Here is a 23,521-nt window from a genome sequence, read left to right as displayed (position 1 = left end):
CACTTCTTAGTGTATCTGATGTTTTTACTACTCAGTTGGGCAATATGTCTTGCTATTCTTTTAAAAAGTTATTTAGGGGCGCCTGGGTGGCTTAGTCAGTTGAGCATCAGACTCTTGATGTCAGCCTATGTCACGATCTGACGGTTCACGGGATCCAGCCTCACAATGGATGGCGCACTGAGCATGGAGCCTACTTAAGAATCTCTCTCTCTTTCTCTCTCTCTCTCTCTTTCTCTCTCTGGGTGCCTGGGTGGCTTGGGTGGTTGAGTGGCTGACTCGTGATTTCAGCTCAGGTCATGCTCTCATGGCCATGGAATCAAGCCCTGTGTTGGGCTCCATGCTGAGTGTGGAACCTGCTCGGGATTCTCTGTCTCTCTCTCCCCTCCCCACCTCCGCCCCACTACCCTACTTACGCTCTCTCACATTAAAAAGATTCTCTCTGCCCCCTCCCGTACTTATGCTCTCTCTCCACCAAAAAAAAAAAAAACAAAACACAAACAAACAAAAAACTTATAGTTCGTTAAATTTACAGAATTTCACTATGGGAAAATATCACAATTAAAAATTATTTATTTATTTAGTTATTTATTTAGAGAGGGAGAGAGCAAAGTTGGAGCAGGGTAGGGATACAGAGGGAGAGAAAATCCCATGCAGGCTCCATGCTAACAGCGCAGAGCCCCAGGCAGGGCTTGATCCCATGAACCGTGAGATCATGGCGTGAGCCAAAACCAAGAACCAGATGCTCAACTGAGTGACTCACCCAGGTGCCTAGAAAATTTTCTTAAAGTATTCTGAAAGAATGGACAAAAAATAAATAAATAAAATAAAATTAATCAGTGGTCTGACCCAGAATTCATCTGAAGCAAACCTGCTACAATGAATTCAATTGGTGGGCATGGCAACAAGCACGGATTACACTGCGTGAGAGCCCAAGTGAAAGGATGTGCTACAGTCACAAATCTCTGCCGCTCTTGAGAAAGTATTTGCACAGGAACAGATCTCAAAGATACAATATTGTATTCTCTCTCCACTAGCTTACAGTCCTCCATCTTCACTATCACTGAGCAGCCCAAGTGACTACACCCCACCTTCCTTCTGTTAGCGGTAAGCGGTCACACTAGTTAGTAACCTGTCTTTTTCAAGTGTCTTGTTCATTTTATTTGGAATCATTAAATCTCTTTAACGTAGAACTTCATTGTTCCCTCACGTTTTAACATAGTCTGTAGCAGATAAAAGGAATCTCATTTAAATATACGCTGTATCGTATTGTTGCTTCCTGTGCACCCATGTACCCACTCAGGTACCTGAAAGTATTAAATACTTGGATATCCAGGACAAGGGCTGTATAGCTACAGCAGACAGCTTTAGTGATACATGGAGAAACTGGAGATATTAGATGGCTTAGGATGTCTTACTCCTTTTACCATTTAAACAATGCAATTTACACTGATTATTTGAAAATTCACTAGCACATTTTCAGGAACACATTATATTACATTTAGATAAAGAAGGAGATCTCTAAAATTATTATTTTAAATAACTTTATACATCTAATCTGTTGGCAATGGATGTGAAATGAAACCAAAATGTTCACTACGAGCATATGTACTATATGCACACACCGTAACCTGTACCTGAAGTCCCAGGAGCTCATCAATTGAAGTCTCTGGTTCGGTAGGGTTGCTCTCTGTTTGCTTAGGTACTTGAGCAATATTGTTGTCACTGTAATACAGAAAGAAAAATTTTACCATAGCTCTCAGTTAGGTGAAAACAATGAAGCATTTTAAACACACATAGCTTACCTAGTCAGAAATTTATTAATGTTTTCTGCAAGCTTTTCTTGAAGAGATTTGTTACTTAATATTTTTTCTCGTGCATTTTCAATAACCATTTGCTGGAAAAGAAAGTCAATATTAGAAAAAAGAATAGGGTAGAGCTTCCAGTAAATGACAGCGAGGATAGTTTTAATAAATCTAGGTGGAAACTCCGAAATTGTGGCTCCCTCCGTATTAATACTCAAATACAACACTTTACAATTGTTTTCACAGATCCTTTACCAACCCTTTCTTAACTGATTACAAAACACAATTCCAAGCTCTTTAACTTTTTATACAAGGTTTCAAATAATTTGCCTCTAGTAAAATGCCCTTTGTATAGCATAAGCCAGCACCCACAAGATATTTACAGTTTCCGGAACATTACACTGTTTCTTACTTGGTGCACTTGCTCATGTGACCTAATCTAAATGGACTGTCTCCTACTCATAAATTTTACTACTCTCTGATGGCAATTCCTCTGCACAGTGTTGTAGAAATATTATAACACACAAATGCATATACACACTAAATATATATACCCGTTTCTCTATCAGTATTTTAAAACTCAGGAATGTCTCAAGTTGCAAACCTTGGTAAGGTCACTTACTTTTTCTACTGCAAATGCATTTGGATCCTGGAAATTCCGTATTGTTGAATGAGGTCCAGACAGAGTGTTACTCTTCCTTTGAGATTCACTGAAACACATTTTAAAGCTTGTCTTTTAACTAGTATGTAAAACAGATTCAATGATAATTACATATGCAGACACAAATCTTAAGATCATGGAACACCAGGCATTTTTCCTCTTTGTGGTGGGAACAAAGGGCAGTAGAACAGAAAAGCATTACTAAATTTGGATTAATAAAAAATGAATCTGAGGTCCAGCTTTACCACTTACTATGTGGTCTGAAGCAAGGTAGGTTCTGACTGTTTGACCTACTTTTTAATGGGATAAGACCAACTGTATTATTAATTTTATGAAATAATTGAATAAAGTGAAGTATGTGAAAAGACTTCATAAAAAGGCCAAGGTTTCACTCTCGCCATTGTTATTCAACAAAGTATTGGAAGTCTTAGCCTCAGCAATCAGACAATGCAAAGGAATAAAAGGCATCCAAACTGGCCAGATGGAAGTCAGACTTTCACTCTTCGCAGATGACATGATGTTCTAGATGGAAAACCAAAAGGTTCCACCAAAAAACTGCTAGAACTGATCCATGAATTCAGCAAAATCAGATTATAAAATCAAGAGATTCCACCAAAAAACTGCTAGAACTAATCCATGAATTCAGCAAAATCGCAGATTATAAAATCAACGCACAGAAATTGTTTGCTATCCTATACACCAATGAAGCAGCAGAAAGAGAAATCAAGGAATTGATCCCACTTACAATTGCACCAAAAACCATCAAGTACTTAGGAATAAACATAACCAAAGAAGTGAAAAATCTATACACTGAAAACTAGAGAAAGCTTATGAAAGAAATTGAAGAAGACACAAAAACATGGAAAAATATTCCATGCTCCTGGATCGGAAGAACAAACATTGTTAAAATGCTGATACTACCCAAAGCCACCTACATATTCAATGCAATACCTATCAAAATAACACCAGCATTCTTCACAGAGCTAGAACAAACAATCTTAAAATTTGTATGGAACCAGAAAAGACCCTGGATAGCCAGAACAATCTTGAAAAAGAAAACCGAAGCTGGAGGCATCACAATCCCGGACTTCAAGCTATGCTACAAAACTGTAATCATCAAGATAGTATGATACTGGCACAAAAACAGACACTCAGATCAATGGAAAAGAAAAGAGAATCCAGAAACGGACCCACAACTGTATGTCCAACTAATCTTTGACAAAGCAGGAAAGAATATCCAATGGAATAAAGACAGTCTCCTCAGCAAGTGGTGCTAGGAAAATGGACAGCAACATGCAGAAGAATGAACCTGGACCACTTTCTTACACCATACACAAAAATAAACTCAAAATGGATGAAAGACCTCAATGTAAGACAGGAAGCCATCAAAATCCTCGAGGAGAAAGGCAAAAACCTCTTTGACTTCAGTCACAGCAACTTCTTACTCAACACGTCTCCGGAGGCAAGGGAAACAAAAGTAAAAGTGAACTATTGGGACCTCATCAAAATAAAAAAGCTTCTGCACAGTGAAGGAAACAATCAGCAAAACTAAAAGGCAAATGACGGAATGGGAGAAGATATTTGCAAACAACCTATCAGGTAAAGGGTTAGTATCCAAAATCTATCAAGAGCTTCTCAAACTCAACACCCAAAAAAACAAATAATCCAGTGAAAAAATGGGCAAAAGACAGCTAGACACTTCTCCAAAGAAGACATCCAGATGGCCAAATGACGCAGGAAAAAATGCTCCACATCACTCATCATCAGGGAAATACAAATCAAAACCACAACGAGACACCACCTCACACCTGCCAGAATGGCTAACATTAACAACTCAAGCAACAACAGATGGTGACGAGGATGCGAGAAAGAGGATCTCTTTGGCACTGCTGGCAGGAATGCAAACTGGTGCAGCCACTCTAGAAAACAGTAAGGAGGTTCCTCAAAAAAATTAAAAATAGAACTACCCTATAACTCAGCAATTGCACTACTAGGTATTTATCCACGGGATACAGGTATGTGGTTTCGAAGGCGCACATGCACCCCGATGTTTATAGCAGCACTATCGACAATAGCCAAAGTATGGAAAGAACCCAATGTCCATCGACAGATGAATGGATAAAGATGTGGTGTATATATACAATGGAGTATTACTCGGCAATCAAAGAATGCAATCTTGCCGTTTGCAACTATGTGGATGGAACTGGAGGGTATTATGCTAAGCGAAATTAGTCAGAGAAAGATAAATATCATATGACTTTACTCATATGAGGAATTTACAACACAAAACAGATGAACACAAGGGAAGGGAAGCAAAAATAATATAAAAACGGGAGGGGGACAAAACATAACAGACTTTTAAAGAACAGAGGGTTGGAAGGGTTGTAGGAGGGGGATGGGCTAAATGGGTAAGGGGCATTAAGGCATCTACTCCTGAAATCATTATTGCACCATATGCTAACCTGGATGTAAATTAAACAATAAATAAATTAAGAAAAAGGGCCAAGGTTTCTATAAATGTTAGATACTGTTATCGTTATTTTACTATTAAAACAATAAAGGGGGGGGAGGTCAGCCTTGAATGGGAGACAACCAAGTAAAAAGTGTAACAAAAATACCCATGGCGTGGCAGTTAAGAAATCAGAAAAAGCATTTAAAAACTATTCTCTCTTTTCTGAAATATCCTTCAAACAAAGACACAGGGCTAAGTACAGAAAGAACTTTGATCTCAAAGACTTCCTGAAAAGATTTCTGACTTTGAGACTCTAAATATTTATTTGTGAAAATGCCAGTATTATTTATATTTACTCAAAAACAGCCTACTTAAAAAAATCTGATAGTACCAATTTTAAGACATATTTTTATGCACTATTTTAGAAAGAACAGATTTCCAACAAAACAGTGATAAGCCATTGATTATAAGATACAACTAGATACCAAGGAGGTTAAAATGTGGGAAAAAAATGCATTTTGCAATGAATATAATAGTAAATAATCCCAAGAAGTGAGTCCATTCTTGTTATTTTATTCATAATGTAAATATCCTGGTGTAATTCTTATTTAATTTTAATGGTTATTAGAAACTCTTCCTTTTAAAAGGCATTTACCTTTTGCGTCTAGCAGGAGACATCACACTGGCTTGAGTTTTCCTTTCCTGAGGACCAGGAATGATACTTAAAGACTCTCCAGCTGTATTTCAAGAAAAAAAGTATTAAGTCAAGGACATGGAATAGTTTTCTAAACTTGAATTAATGGAATAAGCAGCATCACATAATGATTATTTTATATTAAATTCAGTTAGCATACACTGAATGCTTCACTATGTGCAAGGCACTGTAGAATATATTAGAATGAGTAATATCTATTGTTTGACTTCAGGTTTTTAAACTTTTTTTAATGTTATTATTATTTATTCTTAAGCGAGATAAAGAAACAGAGCATAAGTGGGGGAGGGGCACAGAGAGAGAGGGAGACACAGAATTCAAAGCAGGATGCAGGCTCTGAGCTGTCAACACAGAGCCCGACACAGGGCTCGAGCTCACAAACCGAGAGATCATGACCTGAGCTGAAGTCGGACGTTTGACTGACTGAGCCACCCAGGCGCCCCAAGATTATGCATTTTTGACAAGCTCCCAGGTGATACTGATACTTCTGGTCCACTGACCACCATTTGAGCAGACAAGATTCAGATTATTTTCAGTATTTTGTCATTATAAACAGGCTCCCCTAGATTAAAAAAAAAATTTTTTTTAACATTTATTCATTTTTGAGAGACAGAGTGCAGGTGGGGGGTGGGGCAGAGAGAGAGGGAGACAGAATCTGAAGCAGGCTCCAGGCTCTGAGCTGCCAGCACAGAGCCTGACGCGGGGCTCAAACCCACGAACCATGAGATGTGACCTGAGCCAAAGTTGGACGCTCAACTGACTGAGTCACTCAGATGCCCCATTGTCTGACTTCAGGTTTTACAATTAAGTACAGCACAGTCTCAACAAAACATGGCAGATTGGAGGAAGTGTAAGAATTGTAAACTAAGTGTACGCTATAGTGTATATATACTACATGTTTTTACCCCGGGGTGTAAAAAAGGTTGGAGAAGAGATGGAAATGAGGGAGGATATAATGGATGGCAGTAAGTTTCAGCTGCACAGAAGAGAAAGAAAACTTGTCTAAGTGAAACTGGCATCTGAATTTTAATCCCAACTCTGTTATTAAATAGCTTTTCGCCCCTTAGTATCAGGTGTTTTCAACCATTTCAAGTACACAACAAGCAAGCTATACTAGACGATCTCAACGTGATTAAAATGTTTTCTAAGTATAACAACATGCTCACTTTAAGACAAACTTACCCAAAGTCTGTTCCAGTTTATAGTACTTTACAATTTATAAAGACAGTAATATATCATCTATTTACACAATGTGATTAAAAACAAAACTCAGAGAACAAAATTTAAACTCACTGGCCACAGTGTCTTGTGACTGTGAATGGTTAACCACTACAAAATTTGACCTCACAGGAGCTGTAATCTGGCCAGCTGACCGGACAAGCTGTGTGGCTGTTGAAGGAGTAGCAGCAGGACATTGTCCTGAAAGATACGCTAAAGTCAGCAACTCTGAATTGACGGGAGCCACTTGAGACGCCAGCTTTCTCTGTCTTTTGATTTCTGCAATTCCACTTCTTGTTCGGACTGCAACACAGGAGAATTTAAAAAATTAACTCAGTGTCAGAGTGCTCTGGCAATTTTAACAAGTCTATGTGATACACATACTACTATTTAATAACATATTAGAGCTATAGATTGAAAAAGAGCCCTTGAAAGTAACAACTAACTTTAGGTGTTAATTTCGTATGAAACAAACTAAAATGAATACAGTTGACCCTTGAACAACACACGGGTTAAGAGCACCGACTCTTTGCAGTCAAAAATCCAAATACAACTTCTGACTCCCCCCAGACTTTAACTACTGATAGCTTACTGGTGACCAGAAGCCTTACCGATAACCAACAATTGAACACACATTCTGTATGTTATATTATACTGTAGTCTTACAACAAAGTAGCCTTAGAAAAGAAAACGTGATTAAGAAAGTCACTGGAAGCCAAGATACATTCATATTCCTGTACTGTATTTATTAACAGAAAAAAATTATGAATAAGTGAACCCACCCAGTTCAAAGCAGTGTGATTCAAGGGTCAACTGTATACACAAAGTTTATAAATCTATATTTCTTTAGTAATTCATACTAATAACACCTCTACAAATTAAGAAACAAACCAATGAAATGAGAATTAAAGACATGAATACATTAGAGTCAATGAAAAAAAACAGGGAGTACTTCAAATGCTCTTTTCTACAATATAATTTCCTATTATGGTAATAACTGTACTTCAAAGAGCAGTAGTTAAAAAAATGTTTTTTTTTTTTTAACGTTTATTTATTTTTGAGACAGGGAGAGAAAGAGCATGAACAGGGGAGGGGCAGAGAGAGAGGGAGACACAGAATCTGAAACAGGCTCCAGGCTCTGAGCTGTCAGCACAGAGCCCGACGCGGGGCTCGAACTCACGGACTGCGAGATCATGACCTGAGCCGAAGTCGGATGCTTAACCGACTGAGCCACCCAGGCGCTCCAAAGAGCGGTAGTTTAAACAAAATATATACTTAGCATAAATTTGACAGTTTAAGTCTGAATTAATGCTAAACATTATTTATAAAGCTGAATACCTACCTCTCTGACTGGCAACAAACCCTGGGGAACTTTGCATGCTCCTAACAAATAAAAAAGACGTTAAAAGATACGGTCTAGTTTATTAACAGTCAGACCTGAAGTAAACTGAATTAAAAGATAATAGACCTCTCTCAGATAAAAAACGATATGCACATTTTTTTGAGGGGTGACCAATCTTACTTGCTTTAGAATGGTGGCATGTTAACACACTCACACACACCGAATTTTAATAATCAAGTTTTTATCCAATGCGGTAAGCATTAGAGAACTCTGACATCCCTTTAAGAATTCGACTTGACTTTAAGAAGTCTATATATTTAAGGAAGTCACGGATAAAATTCTGTAGTTATTAATTACCTTTTATCACTACAGTGATACCTTCACAAAGAAATTCTTCATTTCACATAGGACTCCATACATAAATATGTCAGAATCCCGAAGTTAATTTCAAAGGATATCCTGCTTTTAACAAATTTACTACTTATAAAACTATTTTATCCAGTGTCTAACAAAGGAGGAAAGCAAACAGGAAAGCAAACATATAAGAAAATTCACAGTATAAGGTGATTCTCCTTTTATTATGAACTGGTTACCCAATCACAGACACTGCTCTCTTCCTGGGAAATCTGTTAAATTAGTCTCTATGAAAAAGAGCAATAAAACTTACTAAATTGAAAAAGCATTTTTAATAACACACACACACCAATCTTGGAGAATATTTGACTAAAAGCCTTTTATTTTTATGTAGCATCTCAACAAAACATCTCAGTAACTTATAAATATTTATAGGTGCTAATTGTGAATGTCTTTCAAGATTATTTGAAAGGGGGGAAAAAAGTCAAGAAAGGGGGAATAAAGGTAAGAGTACCAAATAAGATGTGATAGAGTTAGACAGAAAGCATTTGAAGCCATTTCAGCAGTTTAAACTGGGAAGGAAATGAAGCCCCTGCTGCATTTATGCTGAGTGTTCCACTTTCTCTGGGAGAAAGGGTAAGAAACTGTTTTTATACTATACTCTCAAGTTAGGTAAGAGCTGTTTACCAGTAGGGCATTACATGGCCATGACCTCGGTAAAAGGTGCATATTAGTACCATGAGAACATTCCAAAATTAGAAGATTCCACAAGTAGCATTTTATTTAGGCTTGTTTCTTTACAGGGGAAGAACCAATGAGGCACGAATTCAACACATCAATTCTTGGCATGAGTAATGAAGATTCAACTGTGTAAGGAAATTCACACAAGGCTGGATTAGATTTATATTGTACCCAGAGAGCTGCCTCTAAATTGCTAAGGGACTTTGGGAATATCATTAAACATGTGTAAGTCTCAATTTCCTTATTTCTAAACATTTTATTAAATATGTATTTTATTTCAAATTATTCCAATAAAAAACAGGAATATCCATAACCTCTGGAGTAAATTTAAAATTAGATCAGTATTACAGAAGTGCACTGTGTGGGTCATAAGAAGATTTAATCTGAAGAGCTTTCTGCATGTGTTTGCATTCCCAAATCATCATGCATGTTCTGATAACTTTACTATACAGGCTTTTTATTTATTACCTGATCTGGGAAAGCGTATGGTCTAACTTCTTCCACAGAGATGACATAATTGCTGGAACATCATTTGATGTTTCTAGGGAAGAAGAAAAGTTAATGAATATGGCTGAAGAAAATTCATCACTTAATTTGGTCACAAAATCAACAAGGAAAAAACCTTTTCTCTCAACTGTTGACCTTATGTTGGAAACTAGGAAATAAGCCTACTTTGTAAAATGACCTGCAAAGCTGTACTTCTTTCTTTTCTCAAGCCACCGACTATCCGACGCAATGAGTGGAAATGGACATCTGTAAAGTCTCTGAAGCTTTTTAATAACGATTTTATATCTTCTTTGTATTAAATAAAAAACAAACTATTTTATTTCCTTTTTTTTTTTTTTTTTAAAGATTTTTAAAAAATTTTAAATAATCTCTACACCCAACATAGTGAGCTCACAACCCTGAGATCGAGAGTCACATGCTCCACTGACTGAGCCAGCCAGGTGCCCCCAAAAGGACAAACTATCTTAAATCTGTTCTAGTTGACAACATGTGACATTTAAAAGTGAATTAAAATAATGTGATTTATAATAAATTTCATAAAGGTTATGCAAACTCCTGTGAGTGTGGAAATTATTTTTCCACAACCAATTTTTTCATGTCCAAATTACTGTGATTGGTCAGCAACCCCTCAATAAAAGCACCACCGCTTGGGGCGCCTGGGTGGCTCAGTCGGTTAAGCGTCCGACTTCGGCTCAGGTCATGATCTCGTGGTCCGTGAGTTCGAGCCCCGCGTTGGGCTCTGTGCTCAGAGCCTGGAGCCTGTTTCAGATTCTGTGTCTCCCTCTCTCTGACCCTCCCCTGTTCATGCTCTGTCTCTCTCGGTCTCAAAAATAAATAAACGTTAAAAAAAAAAAATTAAAAAAAAAAAAAGGCACCACCGCTTACTATACTTAAGAGTTACAGGTAAAATTCCTGAGAACTGATTTTTTTTTTTTTTTTTTTTTAGGATATGCTCTTAAAGTCCAGAGTGTTGGGGAACTTACAGGATATTTAAAATCTTTACCATATACTTACAAAAAACTCAAACCAGAGAAAGCTACCCAACATAAAAATGGGATTAAACGTTCATATTGCAATAGCATATAGTTTTTGATGTTATTTACACTGTAAAAATTCCTGTAGAGGGGCACCTGGGTGGCTCAGTTGGTTAGGTATCGGGCTCTTTATTTTGGCTCAGGTCATGATCTCACGATTTGTGGGATCAAGTCCTGCTTCAGGCTCTGTGCTGGCAGCACGGAGCCTGCTTGGGATTCTCCCTCTCCCCCCAACTCTCTGCCCCTCCGGAGCTCACACTCATTCTGTCTCAAAATAAACAAACATAACATTTAAAAAAAATTTAATATTACTCTCTGTAGTTTCTAGGGCTGCAATCTGGGAAAAGTTGTTTGGCTTAATTCTCAGTTTCCTGGGATCTTAACAATAAAAATGGATTTAAAAAAAAATTTTTTTTTTTAACATTTATTTTTGAGACAGAGAGAGAGCATGAATAGGGGAGGGTCAGAGAAAGAGGGAGACACAGAATCCGGAACAGGCTCCAGGCTCTGAGCTGTCAGCCCAGAGCCCGACGCGGGGCTCGAACCCACGGACCGTGAGATCATGACCTGAGCGAAGTTGGGAAGCTTAACCGACTGAGCCACCCAGGCGCCCCTAAAAATGGATTTTAACAATAAATACCTCTTACTGGGTTAGTTTAAGGACTGTTTACAAAACATATGAAAGCATCTAGCACAAAGCTGCCTACAGACAAATACTCAATAAACATGAAGCATCTTTCCTTTTTTTCAATACTATTGTTTTATGGTAATTCTTGTTAATGTTCTGAGCTACAAAAATAATATTAGAGAATAAAACAATTTTAACTTTCCCCTTAAAATATTAACTTAGGCAACTATTAATTTATATTCTGGTTAATATAAATCAGAATTTTATGACTGGGTCCTGTGTCCAGATTTAGACTACAAAGGACTTAAAATGTTATCTTGAAATTCTCTAACACGTAGCAATGCTGTTCATCAAGGCAGAGATCTACATTTAGGAGTTTTATTTTTTACAAGATTTATTTTGTTACATTCATCAGCATTCAGATTTTTACAATTTCTCAATATAAATGCAAACTTTTTAATTAGGTATTTCCCAGTAAAACTTCTCTCATCGTAATGGAGGTAAGTTTTTTGCTTTGTTTTGTTTTTTGAAGTTTTCTTTTGATTTGCAAGAGGCATTATCCTTTAAAAATTATTTCTACTTAAAAATTAGATAAAAAGAATCCCTGAACTTGAATTCTTACCTTTTGCTTTCATAGCTACATATTCATTCAGAATTGTTGTCAAGTTTTTTCCAAACAAGGACTGAAAAGAAAAAAATCAAGCATTACAAAAATTGTGCAACACTGCCAATAATCTTCCACCATAGAACGTCTATATAACGTTATAAAAGCCCTGGATTTTTTGATGGGGGTGAAGAACAAGGTATCAAAAATAAAGAGTCACTTAAGTTAGGAGTTGCATCAAATCTTCCACGAGTCAAGAAAATTGCCTGTTTGAAATTTTAAAAAAATTTTATTTGAGAGAGACAGTGAAGAGTGAGCAGGGGAGAGGCAGAGAGAGAGAGAGGGAGAGAGAGAATCCGAAGCAAGCTCCGCACCATCAGTGCAGAGCCTGACATGTGGTTCAAACTCATGAACCATGAGACCATGACCTGAGCCCAAGCCGGAAGCTTAACTGACTGAGCCACCGAGGCACCCCAAGGACCTTGTCTGTTTGAATAAGACACTAAGACTATGTTTTTTTAAGTAAGATAGTCCAAAGGCAGAAAAGCAGTTTTCAGCTGCAAGGGAGGGATCCAGTCACCTAAGTTTTAAAACTGTAAGGACCCACTCCTAATCTGCCCTTTCTTTTAAAAAAAATTCTTTTTAAAATATTAATTTTTGAGAGAGAGAGAGAAATGTGAGTGCACAAGAGTTAGTGGGGAAGGTGCAGAGACAGGGAGACACAGAATCCGAAGCAGGCTAGAGGCTGTGAGCTGTCAGCACAGAGCCTGAAGTGGGGCTTGAACCCACAAACTGTGAGACCATGACCTGCGTCAAAGTTGGTCACCTAACCCACTGAGTCACCCAGGTGCCCCACCCCCGCGACCATTCTTAATCTTATTTGTATGTTCTTTCTCACAGAGAAACCTGGCTCCCATTATCTACATTACATTTTCATTATTTGTTGAGAATGGCTAATTTAGTAGAACTCAGAGGGATTTATTTAAGATTCATTCACGCTTTTTGAGTCAACAGCATGTTTGCTTTTTGTTGTTTAGTAGTATTCCATTCTATGGCTGTACCACAGTTTATCTGTTTATTGGCTAAAGGACAGCTTGGTTGTTTTCCGTTTTTGACCATCACAGATAAACATTAGTGTGCAGGCTTTTGTGTGAACATGTTTTTCAATTTACTTGGATTAAGTATCTGGGTGTATGAGTGCTGGGTCACATGGGGAACACATGTTTACCTTTATAAACAACTGCCAATTTGTTTTTCAAAGTGGTTGTATGATTTTACATTCTCAGCAGCAATAAATGTGAGTTCCTGCTGTTTTGCACCATTACTGCTAATGATCTGACAGTTTTTAAACTGTTCTTTACAGTAGCCATTCTAATATATATATGTTGGTATCTCTTTTTTTTAAAAAAAAAAATTTTTTTTTTAACGTTTATTTATTTTTGAGACAGAGAGAGACAGAGCATGAACGGGGGAGGGTCAGAAAGAGGGAGGCACAGAATCTGAAACAGGCTCCAGGCTCTGAGCTGTCAGCACAGAGCCCGACGCGGGGCTCAAACTCACAGACTGCGAGATCATGACCTGAGCCGAAGTTGGACGCTTAACCAACTGAGCCACCCAGGCGTCCCTCTCTCTCTTTTTTTTAATGTTTCACTTATTCTTGAGAGAGAGAGAGAGAGAGACAGACGATGAGCGGGGAAGGGGCAGAGTGAGTGAGGGACACAGAATTGGAAGCAGACTCCAGGCTCTGAGCTGTCAGCATCGAGCCCCCGTGAGGCCCAAACTCACAAGTGGTGAGATCATGACCTGAGGTGAAGTCAGAGGCTTTACCGACTGAGCCACGGACGCACCCCTGTTGGTATCTCTTTAGAGTATTAATTTGCATTTCCCAATGACAAATGATTTGGAGTTTTTAAATTAGCTTATTGCCATCTTCAGATCCCTTGCCCTTTAAAAAGATTTTCTTTTTTGGGGCACCTGGGTGGCTCGGTTGAGTGCCTGACTTCGGCTCAGGTCATGATCTCACGGCTCATGAGTTCGAGACCAGCGTGGGGCTCTGTGCTGACAGCTCAGAGCCTGGAGCCTGCTTCAGATTCTGTGTGTGTGTGTCTCGCTCTCTGCCCCTCCCCCACTCACTCACACTCTCTCTCTCTCTCTCTCTCTCTGTCTTCCTCAAAAATAAACATTAAAAAAATTAAAAAAAAAATAAAGAGATTTTCTTTTTAAAGAGTTTTTTTTTTTTTTTTAATGTTTATTTTTGAGAGGGACAGAGAAAGAGACAGAGTAAGAGCAAGGGAGGGGCAGAGAGACACAGAGAGAGAGACACAGAATCTGAAGCAGGCTCCAGACTCTGAGCTGTCAGCACAGAGCCTGATGTGGGGCTCGAACTCACGAACCATGAGATCATGACCTGAGCCGAGATCAAGAGTAGGATGCTTAACTGACTGAGCCCCCCAGTCACCCCCAAAATAATTTCATTAAAAAAAATTTTAATAGTTTTTAAAAGGGTGTTCTGGGTACAAATCCTTTATCACATAACTGATAATGTAATTTTTTTTTTTTCCAGCCTATGGTTGGTCATTCTTTGAACAGTCTATTGTAAAGCAAAATTTTTAAATTTTTAGGAAGTTTAATTTACCAATTTTTCCTTTTTGTCAGTGTCATACTTAAAACTCATCATCAAATCTAAGTTAACATAAATTTTCTCCTGAAAAGTCTTATAGTTCTATGCTGTACATTTGGTCTATTATCCATTTTGGTAGTCTTTGTATGATGTATGTGTAGAGAATCTTTTTTTGAATCTGCATGACTAATTGCTCTATCTCCATTTGTTGATAAATTACCATCTCCAGTGAATTCCCTTTGTACTTCAACCACAAATCAGTTCTGCATGGGTCTACACTGGGCTCTATTCTGTTCCACTGATGTAAGTGCCAAACCTCCCCCTAACATCACCGGATCATGATGACCAGAACTCATTAATAAGTCTTACAATTAAGTAACAGGACTCTTCCAACTTATCCTTTTTAAGAACAGTTTGGAGTATTCTAGTCCCTTTGCTTTTCCACATGAAATTTAGAAATCAGCTTGTTGCTATCTATAAAAATGCTTATGGGCATTTTAATTGTAATGAATCTATAGATCAAAATGGGGAGAATGGACATCTTAAATGAATGCACTATCTTTGATATTCCCTAGCAGTTTTACTTTTCAGGTTTCCTCCACAGAAAAGAATGTTGTTTGTGACAGCTGAAATGAATCTAAGGAGCCATGTTTAAAATAAATTAACAAAATACTATGTCAAATAACATGGTTACAAAATACACCCACTGTATTCCCAATGATGCTCTGTTGGTCTAGTAATCTTTTTTTTTTTTAATGTTTATTAATTTTTGAGAGAGAGAGACAGAGACAGACTGTGAGCAGGGGAGGGGCAGAGACAGAAGGAGACACAGAATATGAAGTAGGCTCCAGGCTCTGAGCTGTCAGCGCAGCTGAAGTGACAACAAAGATAACAAAATACCTGTTTTTTATTTATCTAAAGTAAGCAACCAGATGCAGGAAAAAATTGGTTAAGTGTAAGACACTATATAGCAGGTGGCTTAAATAATAGGCATTTCTTATTCTGGAGGCCAGCGAGTCCAAGGTCAAGGTGCCAGCCAATTCAGTTCCTGGTGAGGGCCACCTTCCTGGCTTCTAGACATCGCCTCTGTGCTTATTCAAGGAGAGAGATCTCTCTCTTCCACTTCTTACAAAGGCAATAATCACAACACATGAGGCCCAACCTCATGACCCAATCTAAACCTAATTAATTCTCAAAGATCCCACTACCAAATAGCATCACACTGGTGATGGGGTTTCAACATATGCATCTTGAGGGACACAAATATTTTAGTCCATAGCAAGCAGAAAACAAGTGAGCCTCAAGATAAATAGTAGTGGAATTAATTAGAAATGAGAGAGTCATTTTGAAACTGATTCTTAGAGGCAAAAGTTGTAATTGTGTGAAATAAATGTGTGAAAAGAAGAGTTGGCCTTCTCTGGGTCTTTCCACTCATGCATGAATACTATCAAATCTTTACGAATTCTGATACTGCTAATGAGCTGATTTTAAGACTGTGTTTACAGTCTCTCATGTTGGCCAGTGAGGAAATATTTCCTGTAAGGAACACATCACTCACCAGTAAGCAGGCTGGGATAAAACCTTCATCTGTACAATGTTCGGCATATTCTTTTAAATTTGAACTTTCCAAAATAAAAGTCTGGCAGGTAGAAGTGAGGTTTTCCTGTTGCAAGTAACCTAAATGAAAAACAGAAGTTTAGGTGATGCCAGTAAGCTTCTCTATTTTTATCAAAATGCTGTTGAAATACTACAGAAGTTTCATATCACAAATGAACCCTTAGGTAGAATGTGCTGGGATTCTGCAGCCTTGCCCAGAACCACCAGTATGGGCTTCAGTACAAAGTAAGTAGTCTTAATAGATGGCTGTTTGATGGAAAAAACTCCAGGTAAACGAGAAATATAAGGTGTCTGATAAACAGCAACCAACACCCAGTAATGCTTAGAAGAGAATAAAATAATGATAAATAACAGGAGAACTAATAAGGAAATGATAAATGTTCTTCTACTCCATGAACTCCATACTCACAAGGATGGCATAGAGTATAAATTAACTTACTGGCTTATTAAAAAATACTACATTCTCCTAAAATTGCTACTTACTTGTACATTTCACTTATTTGCCTACTGGTTTAAGAGAAAAATGAACAAAAGACCTACTTCTCAAGAAAGGCAAGAACGGCACTCCTTTGATTTTTAATTTATGCCCTTTGGGAGTCAAAACACTATTTCAACAAGAACTTAATTAGCATTTACATCTAACCAACATTTATGGAACAATCTTACGTATCAGTGCTTGGTACTTGCACACATATGACCTGACTAGCAGTCAGTCTATCCTTGCTGTTTTGTTTCTTAGCATTACCAACCACTAAAAAAAGGTAGTATAGTACAGAAAGAACATTGGATAGGATCCTGGGAGACCAGGTTCTTCTTCCATTCTGTTAAAATAAGCATTGTGAATATAGGGCAAAAAAAATCACTTATATTCTGCAGAACTAAGGTGCTTCATGTATAAAACATCACACTTGCCTTGACTTGTGGATCAAAGCTGGTGAAATTAAACCCTTGTGTAAAGCCCTTTGATCATGTGTAAAGCCCTTCCATCACTTCCTGTATCTCTCAGTTTAAATTTCTAAAATCTTAGCAGTTTCAGTAGGAATGGCAACATAAGGACCTCCAAAAATCCTCTCGTCCATAAAAGAAATGAGAACGCTAGCACAAATTATTAAAAAACGGTCACAAAACTCTGAATATAATCAAAGTTTTGAGAGCATTTAAGAAAAATAGATGAACATCACGTATAATGAACATCTTGGCACTTAAACTAGCTCTATTCCCATGATCATCTCCCTAGCTGAGCAATATATACTTGAAAGTCAATAGCCTGCAATCACAATTAAAACAAACAGCCTAGCAGCCAATGGAGGGACTGGATATGCTGGAATTTTTCCAAAGACTCATTTCCAGAAATTGTCATAATGTGATCTGTGTGAAAATTCCCTGTAAAACTCTGGTTGCATGGCTTGTCTCTGAGATGAATCCGAATTTACCCAGTGCAAAGAAACTTCTTTAAGATGTTTGCTTAAAACTACCGGCACGAATTGCTAAACACTACAGCTGCCTGTGACAGAAGAGTAGGACAAACAAGCTAACTCAAAGTTAAAAGGAAAAAAAAAGCTGGGGCATGAAGAGTACATGGCAGGCTATGAAAAGCTAGGATATATTCCTGAGATAGCAGGAGGCCACGTGCAACTGTAGGGCAACGTGCATACTCAGAATATACGTGACAAGGCCCCAAGCCCTCGCCTCTGGCTTACTAGGTAAGGCTCTGCGGAAGCAGGAAGTGAAAGCTCAGGCAGAGTCTTCAATGGTTTAGCTGAATGTTGAAGTGTGCCCAATATACACACAGCCCCTTGGTAAACAAAGGGAGACTAACTGACAGCAAGCATTTAAAAAATGAAAAATGAAAAAATGAAAAAAAAGGCAGGGGGATGGGGGCGCTTTGGGGGCTTAGCCGGTTAAGCGTCCAACTTCAGCTCAGGTCATGATCTCGCAGTCCGTGAGTTCGAGCCCCGCGTTGGGCTCTGGGCTGACAGCTCAGAGCCTGGAGCCTGCTTCGATTTCTGTGTCTCTCGCTGTCTCTGGACCTCCCCTGCTCAAGCTCTGGCTCTCCCTCTCTCTCTCAAAAATAAATACACATTAAAAAAAATAAATTTAAAAAATGAAAAAAATCATTCTCCAATCATAGGATATAAATTTAAAGACTATAGACCTTACAGAATTAGTTCAGGCAGCAGTTCACAGCCACTACTGAAGCAATAAAGTGCAGTAACAAAGAGAGTCTGATTATAAGAGTTGTCACATTATATTATTTAAAACGTCAAATTTTCAACAAAAAATTATGAGACATGCACAGAAACAAGAAAGTATGCCTCATATGCAAGGGGAAATAAAAGTAGTCAACAGACATCATTCCTAAGGAAACCAAGACACTATAGTTAAAACTTTTAAAAAGTCAGCTATTTTAAATAAGTTCGGAGAATTAAAGAAAAATATTCATAAATACCTAAAAAGATTATGAGAGCAATGTTTCACCAAACAGAAATAAGACAGAAATTCTACAAAAAGCATAAACAAAATAAAAACCAAATAGAAATTCTAGAGTTGAAAAGAACTAAAATGAGAAATTCTCTAGAGGGGGGCTCAACAGATTTAAGGCAGATGAAAGAATTAGTGAACCTGAACACAGATCAAATGATCTGTATCCAGCATAAGGAACAAAAACAAATAGGATCACGAAAAGTGAACAGAGTCCCTGGGAGCTGTGGGGTACCATCAGCTGTACCAAGGCACGCATTATCAAAGTCCCAAGAGAGCAGAGACAAAAAAAGCAAAAAGACTATTTGAAGAAATAATGTACAAATAACGAACCTCCAAAATTTTTGGAAACACGTTAATCTATTTATGCAGGAAGGTCAATAAACTCTAAGTGGGATAAAGTGAAAGAAATCCACACCTAGACATAGCATATTCAAACTGTCAAAACAACAAGAGAGAATCTTGAAATCAGAAACAGCTCATCACATACAAGCAATCCGCAGTAGGATTAACGGCTTTTTTCTCATTAGAAACCACAGAGACCACAGGCAGGGAGATGACACATACAAAATGCTAACAAAAAAGTCAACCAAGACCAGCAAAACTCCTTCAAAATGGACAAATTAAGATATTTCCACATTAACAAAACAAAACAAAACCAGACGCACTGTTGCTAGCAGACTCACTCTATAAGAAATATTAAAGGGAATCCTAGGGGAGCCCCTAGGGTGGCTCATTTGGTTGGGCATCTCATTCTTGATTTTGGCTCAGGTCATGATCCCCGGATTGTGGGACTGAGCCCCATGTCGGGCTCCATGCTGACTGTGGAGCCTGTTTCATATTCCTTCTCTCAGGGCGCCTAGATGGCTCAGTCGGTTAAGTGTTTGACCTCAGCTCAGGAGGTCATGATCTCGCAGTTTGTGAGTTCCAGCTCCACATGGGGCTCTGGGCGGTCAGCACAGAGCCTGCTTCAGATCCCCTGTCTCCCTCTCTCTCTCTGCCCCTCACCCACTCACTCTCCCTCTTCTAGAAATAAACACTTAAATAATGGATTACAATAAAAGGATGGAAAAAGATACACCATTCATACAGGAACTAAGAGCTGAAGAGGCTACACTGAATCAGACAAAGTGAGACAAACATTGTTAGTAGGGGCAAAGATGGCGAAAAAATATCCAATCATTCAAAAGATACACAAAACACAAAGGAGACACTCACAAAAGTGCAACAAGAACTAGACAATTCAATAAAAGTTATACACTTCAAAAAAGTCTCACTTTCAATAATGAATAGACAACTAGAGAGTTCAATAAGGAAACAGAAGACCTTGAACACTATAAACCAACTAGACCTAACTTCTATAGGGTACTACACCCAACGATAGCCGAATATACATTCTTCTCAGGTGTATGTGAACATCTTCCAGGATAAACTGTATTAGGACATATAATAAATTTAAAAATTGATGGAAATTATATAGAGGATACTCTCTGACCCTAACGGAATGAAATTAGAAATCAATAATAAGAAATTCATAAATATGCAGAAATTTTTTAAGAAGTTTTTTAATGTTTATTTATTTCTGAGAAAGAGTGCAAAAGGGGGAGGTGCGAGGGAGACACAGAATCCAAAGCAGGCTCCAGGCTCTGAAGTGTCAGTACAGAGCAAACGTGGGGCTTGAACCCATGAACCTGCGATCACCTGAGGCGAAGTCGGATGCTCAAACGACTGAGTCAACCAGGCGCCCCACAAATATTCAGAAATTAAACAACACTCTCTTAAATAATCAAAGCATCAAAGAAGAAAACAAAAAGAGACAATATTTTGAGATAAACAAAAACAAAAATGCAACATGCTAAAACAGGATACAACTACAGTAGTGCTTAGTGGCATATTTATAGCTTTAAATACCTGTTTTTTGTTTTTTTTCCAAGTAGGCTTCACGTCCAGCTCAGGGCCCAATGCAGGGATTGAACTCATGACTCTGAGATCAAGACTTGAGCTTATATCAAGAGTCAGACGCTGGGTTAACTGAACAACACAGGCGTCCCAGTAAATACCTGTATTTAAAAGATAAATATTTTGGGGGTGCATGGGTGGCTCAATCAGTTGAGCAACTGACTCCTGATTTTGGCTTGGGTCATGGTCCCATGTTTCATGGGTTTGAGCCCTGTGTCAGGCTCTGTGTTGACAGTCTGGAGCCTGCTTGGGATTTTCTCTCTCCCTCCTTCCCTCTGCCTCTCCTGCATGTACTCTTTTCAAAATAAATAAAAACTTAAAAAAAAGATAAAATATCTCAAACCAATACCCTATCCTTCCATTTTATAAACTAGAAGAAGAGCAAACTAAACCCAAAAGAAAGCAGAAGAAAGAAAATAGAGTAGAAAAAAAAATGAAACAGAATAACAAAAGAGACAAATCTATGAAACTAAAAGTTGATTCTCTGAAAAGACTAACAAAAATCAACAAATCTGTAATGAGACTGATAAAGAAGACTTAAATTCCTATATTCAGAAATGAAAAGGGGGGACATTACTATTAAATTACAGAAATAAACTGGATTATAAAGGGATACTATGAATAGTTGTATGTACTATGAACAATTTAGAGAGGCCAGGTAAAACAGATACTTCTTACAGAGACATTAAACGGACTCAAGAAAGAAGAGAAAATCTGAACAGACTTAAAACAAGTAAAGAGATTTAACTGTAATAAAGAATCTTTTCACAAAGAAAAGCCTAGGATCAAATGGCCTCACTGGTGAATTCTATCAAACACTGAAAAAATTTCACCAACTCTTTTAAAAAAAGTAATAAATAAATAAAAGAGAGATTTCGCAATTCAGATGCTAGTGGTAGTAATAATCTGATAATAAAACCAGACAATAACATCACAAGAAAACTACACACCAATATCCCCCATGAGAAAGCAGATGTAATAATTCTCAACATAATACTAACAAAATAAATTCAGTAACATTTAAAAATGATTATACGCCATGACAAAGTACAATTGTGCCAGAAATGCAAGACCAGTTCAATAAAACAAAAATAAATCCATGTAACACACGATATTAAATATCTAGTAGCCATTACCCTATATATTAATAAAGAACAAAACCCTGTTATCTCATAAGATGCAGAAAAACCATGACAAATTCCAGTATCTTTTCATGATGCAAATATTAGGAATATAAGGGAATTTCTTCAACCTGATAAAGGCATCTATGAAAATCCCACAGGTAACATATCACATCTCAAGGGTGAAAGAGTCAAAGCTTCCCCCATAAGATCACAGACAAGATGATGCCTGCTCTTGCCATTTCAATGCAACACTGTACTAGAGGTTCTAGCTTGGGCAATTAAGAAAGAAAAGAAAATAAAAAGCATCCAGATTGGAAAGGAAAAAAATCAAATATCCCCATTCGCAGATGATATGATGTCTTAAATAGGAAAATTTAAGGAATCCATGTACACAGAAAAACTATTAAAGTCAATAAATGACTTCAGTAAGGCTGCAGAATACATGATGAATATACAAAATTTAACTGCATTTCTATATATTTGCAATGAACAATGAATTTCAAAAATGAAATTAAAAAAAGTTTCATTTACAACAGCATCAAAAAGAATACAACAGGAATAAGTTTAGCAAAAGAAGGAAATGATTATACTAAAAACTAAAATACCACTCAAAGATATTAAAGACTAAACAAATGGATATATCTTGTTAATGGATTAGAAGCGTTAATATTATTGAGATGTCAATACTCTCAGACTCAACATAATCTCTATCAAAATTTTAGTTGTCTTTTGTGCAGAAATTCACAAACTGATCTTAACATCCATAATACAAGGGACACAGAGTAGTTAAAACAATCTTCAAGATGAAATAGCTGGTGGAGAAACATCCATTTCAAAATATACTACTACGTAATAGTAATCAAGCTAATATGTTACAGGCATAAGGATAGACACAGATCAATGGGACAGAATTCACAGTCCAGACATTTATGGTCAACTGATTTTCAGAAACAGCGCCAAGTCAACTCAATGGGGGAAATGGTCTTTTCAACAACTGGTGCTGGGAGAACTGGATACCCACATGCAAAAGAATGAAGTTGGACCCTCATGCCTCATACCAAATATAAAAATTAACTAAAAATAGATCAAAGATGTAAGTTTAAGAGCAAAACCCATAAAAGTCTTAGAACAAAACAGAGGTGTAAATATTTCTGACATCAGATCAGGTAATGGTTTCTTAGTTATGACATTTAAAGAACAAGCAACCAAAGAAAAAATTAGATGAAATGAATTTCACCAAAATTAAAAACAATTTGTGCTTTCAATGAAAAGACAATGGATGAAACGGAAGAAAATATGTGCAACTCATCTACCTGATAAGGGACTACAATCCAGAATTTATAAAGAACAAACCATTAAGCACATAAGAGGCTCAACTTCATTAGTAATTAGGAAGATTTAAAACCAAAACTACAATGAGATATACCAATTCATACCACTAGGATAGCCAGAATTCAGACAGTCGTGAATATTGGCAAAGATGTGATGAAACTGGAAATCTCATACATTGCTGGTAGGAATTTAAAGTAGTATAAAATCGTTAGAAAATTCCTTGTGAAGTTCTCAGAAATATTAAACATAGAATTACCAAATGACCAAGTGATTCTACTAAGGTATATATGTAAGAGAGCTGAAACAGTATGTCCAAACAAAACTTGTACATGA

At 37.4% G+C, this 23,521-nt stretch overlaps 1 protein-coding gene across 1 annotated transcript in view; it reads right to left on the bottom strand.

The window, feature by feature from the left end:
• Positions 1-23,521, bottom strand: part of NPAT (nuclear protein, coactivator of histone transcription) — a 51,792-nt gene that overhangs the window by 16,988 nt on the left and 11,283 nt on the right. The window contains exons 2-10 of the mRNA XM_078432715.2: positions 16,234-16,352; positions 12,074-12,134; positions 9,751-9,823; positions 8,188-8,228; positions 6,921-7,148; positions 5,571-5,652; positions 2,425-2,512; positions 1,803-1,894; positions 1,635-1,722 (exon numbers count right to left, since the gene is read on the bottom strand). Of these exons, the coding sequence (XP_078288841.2) occupies positions 1,635-1,722; positions 1,803-1,894; positions 2,425-2,512; positions 5,571-5,652; positions 6,921-7,148; positions 8,188-8,228; positions 9,751-9,823; positions 12,074-12,134; positions 16,234-16,352 (872 nt within the window). The remainder of the gene's footprint in view (positions 1-1,634; positions 1,723-1,802; positions 1,895-2,424; positions 2,513-5,570; positions 5,653-6,920; positions 7,149-8,187; positions 8,229-9,750; positions 9,824-12,073; positions 12,135-16,233; positions 16,353-23,521) is intronic.

Source organism: Panthera onca, chromosome D1, assembly GCF_046562875.1.
Source record: "Panthera onca isolate mPanOnc1 chromosome D1, mPanOnc1 haplotype 2, whole genome shotgun sequence".
NCBI classification, from domain to species: Eukaryota; Metazoa; Chordata; class Mammalia; order Carnivora; family Felidae; genus Panthera; species Panthera onca.
This window is presented reverse-complemented; position numbering and strand designations above follow the sequence as displayed.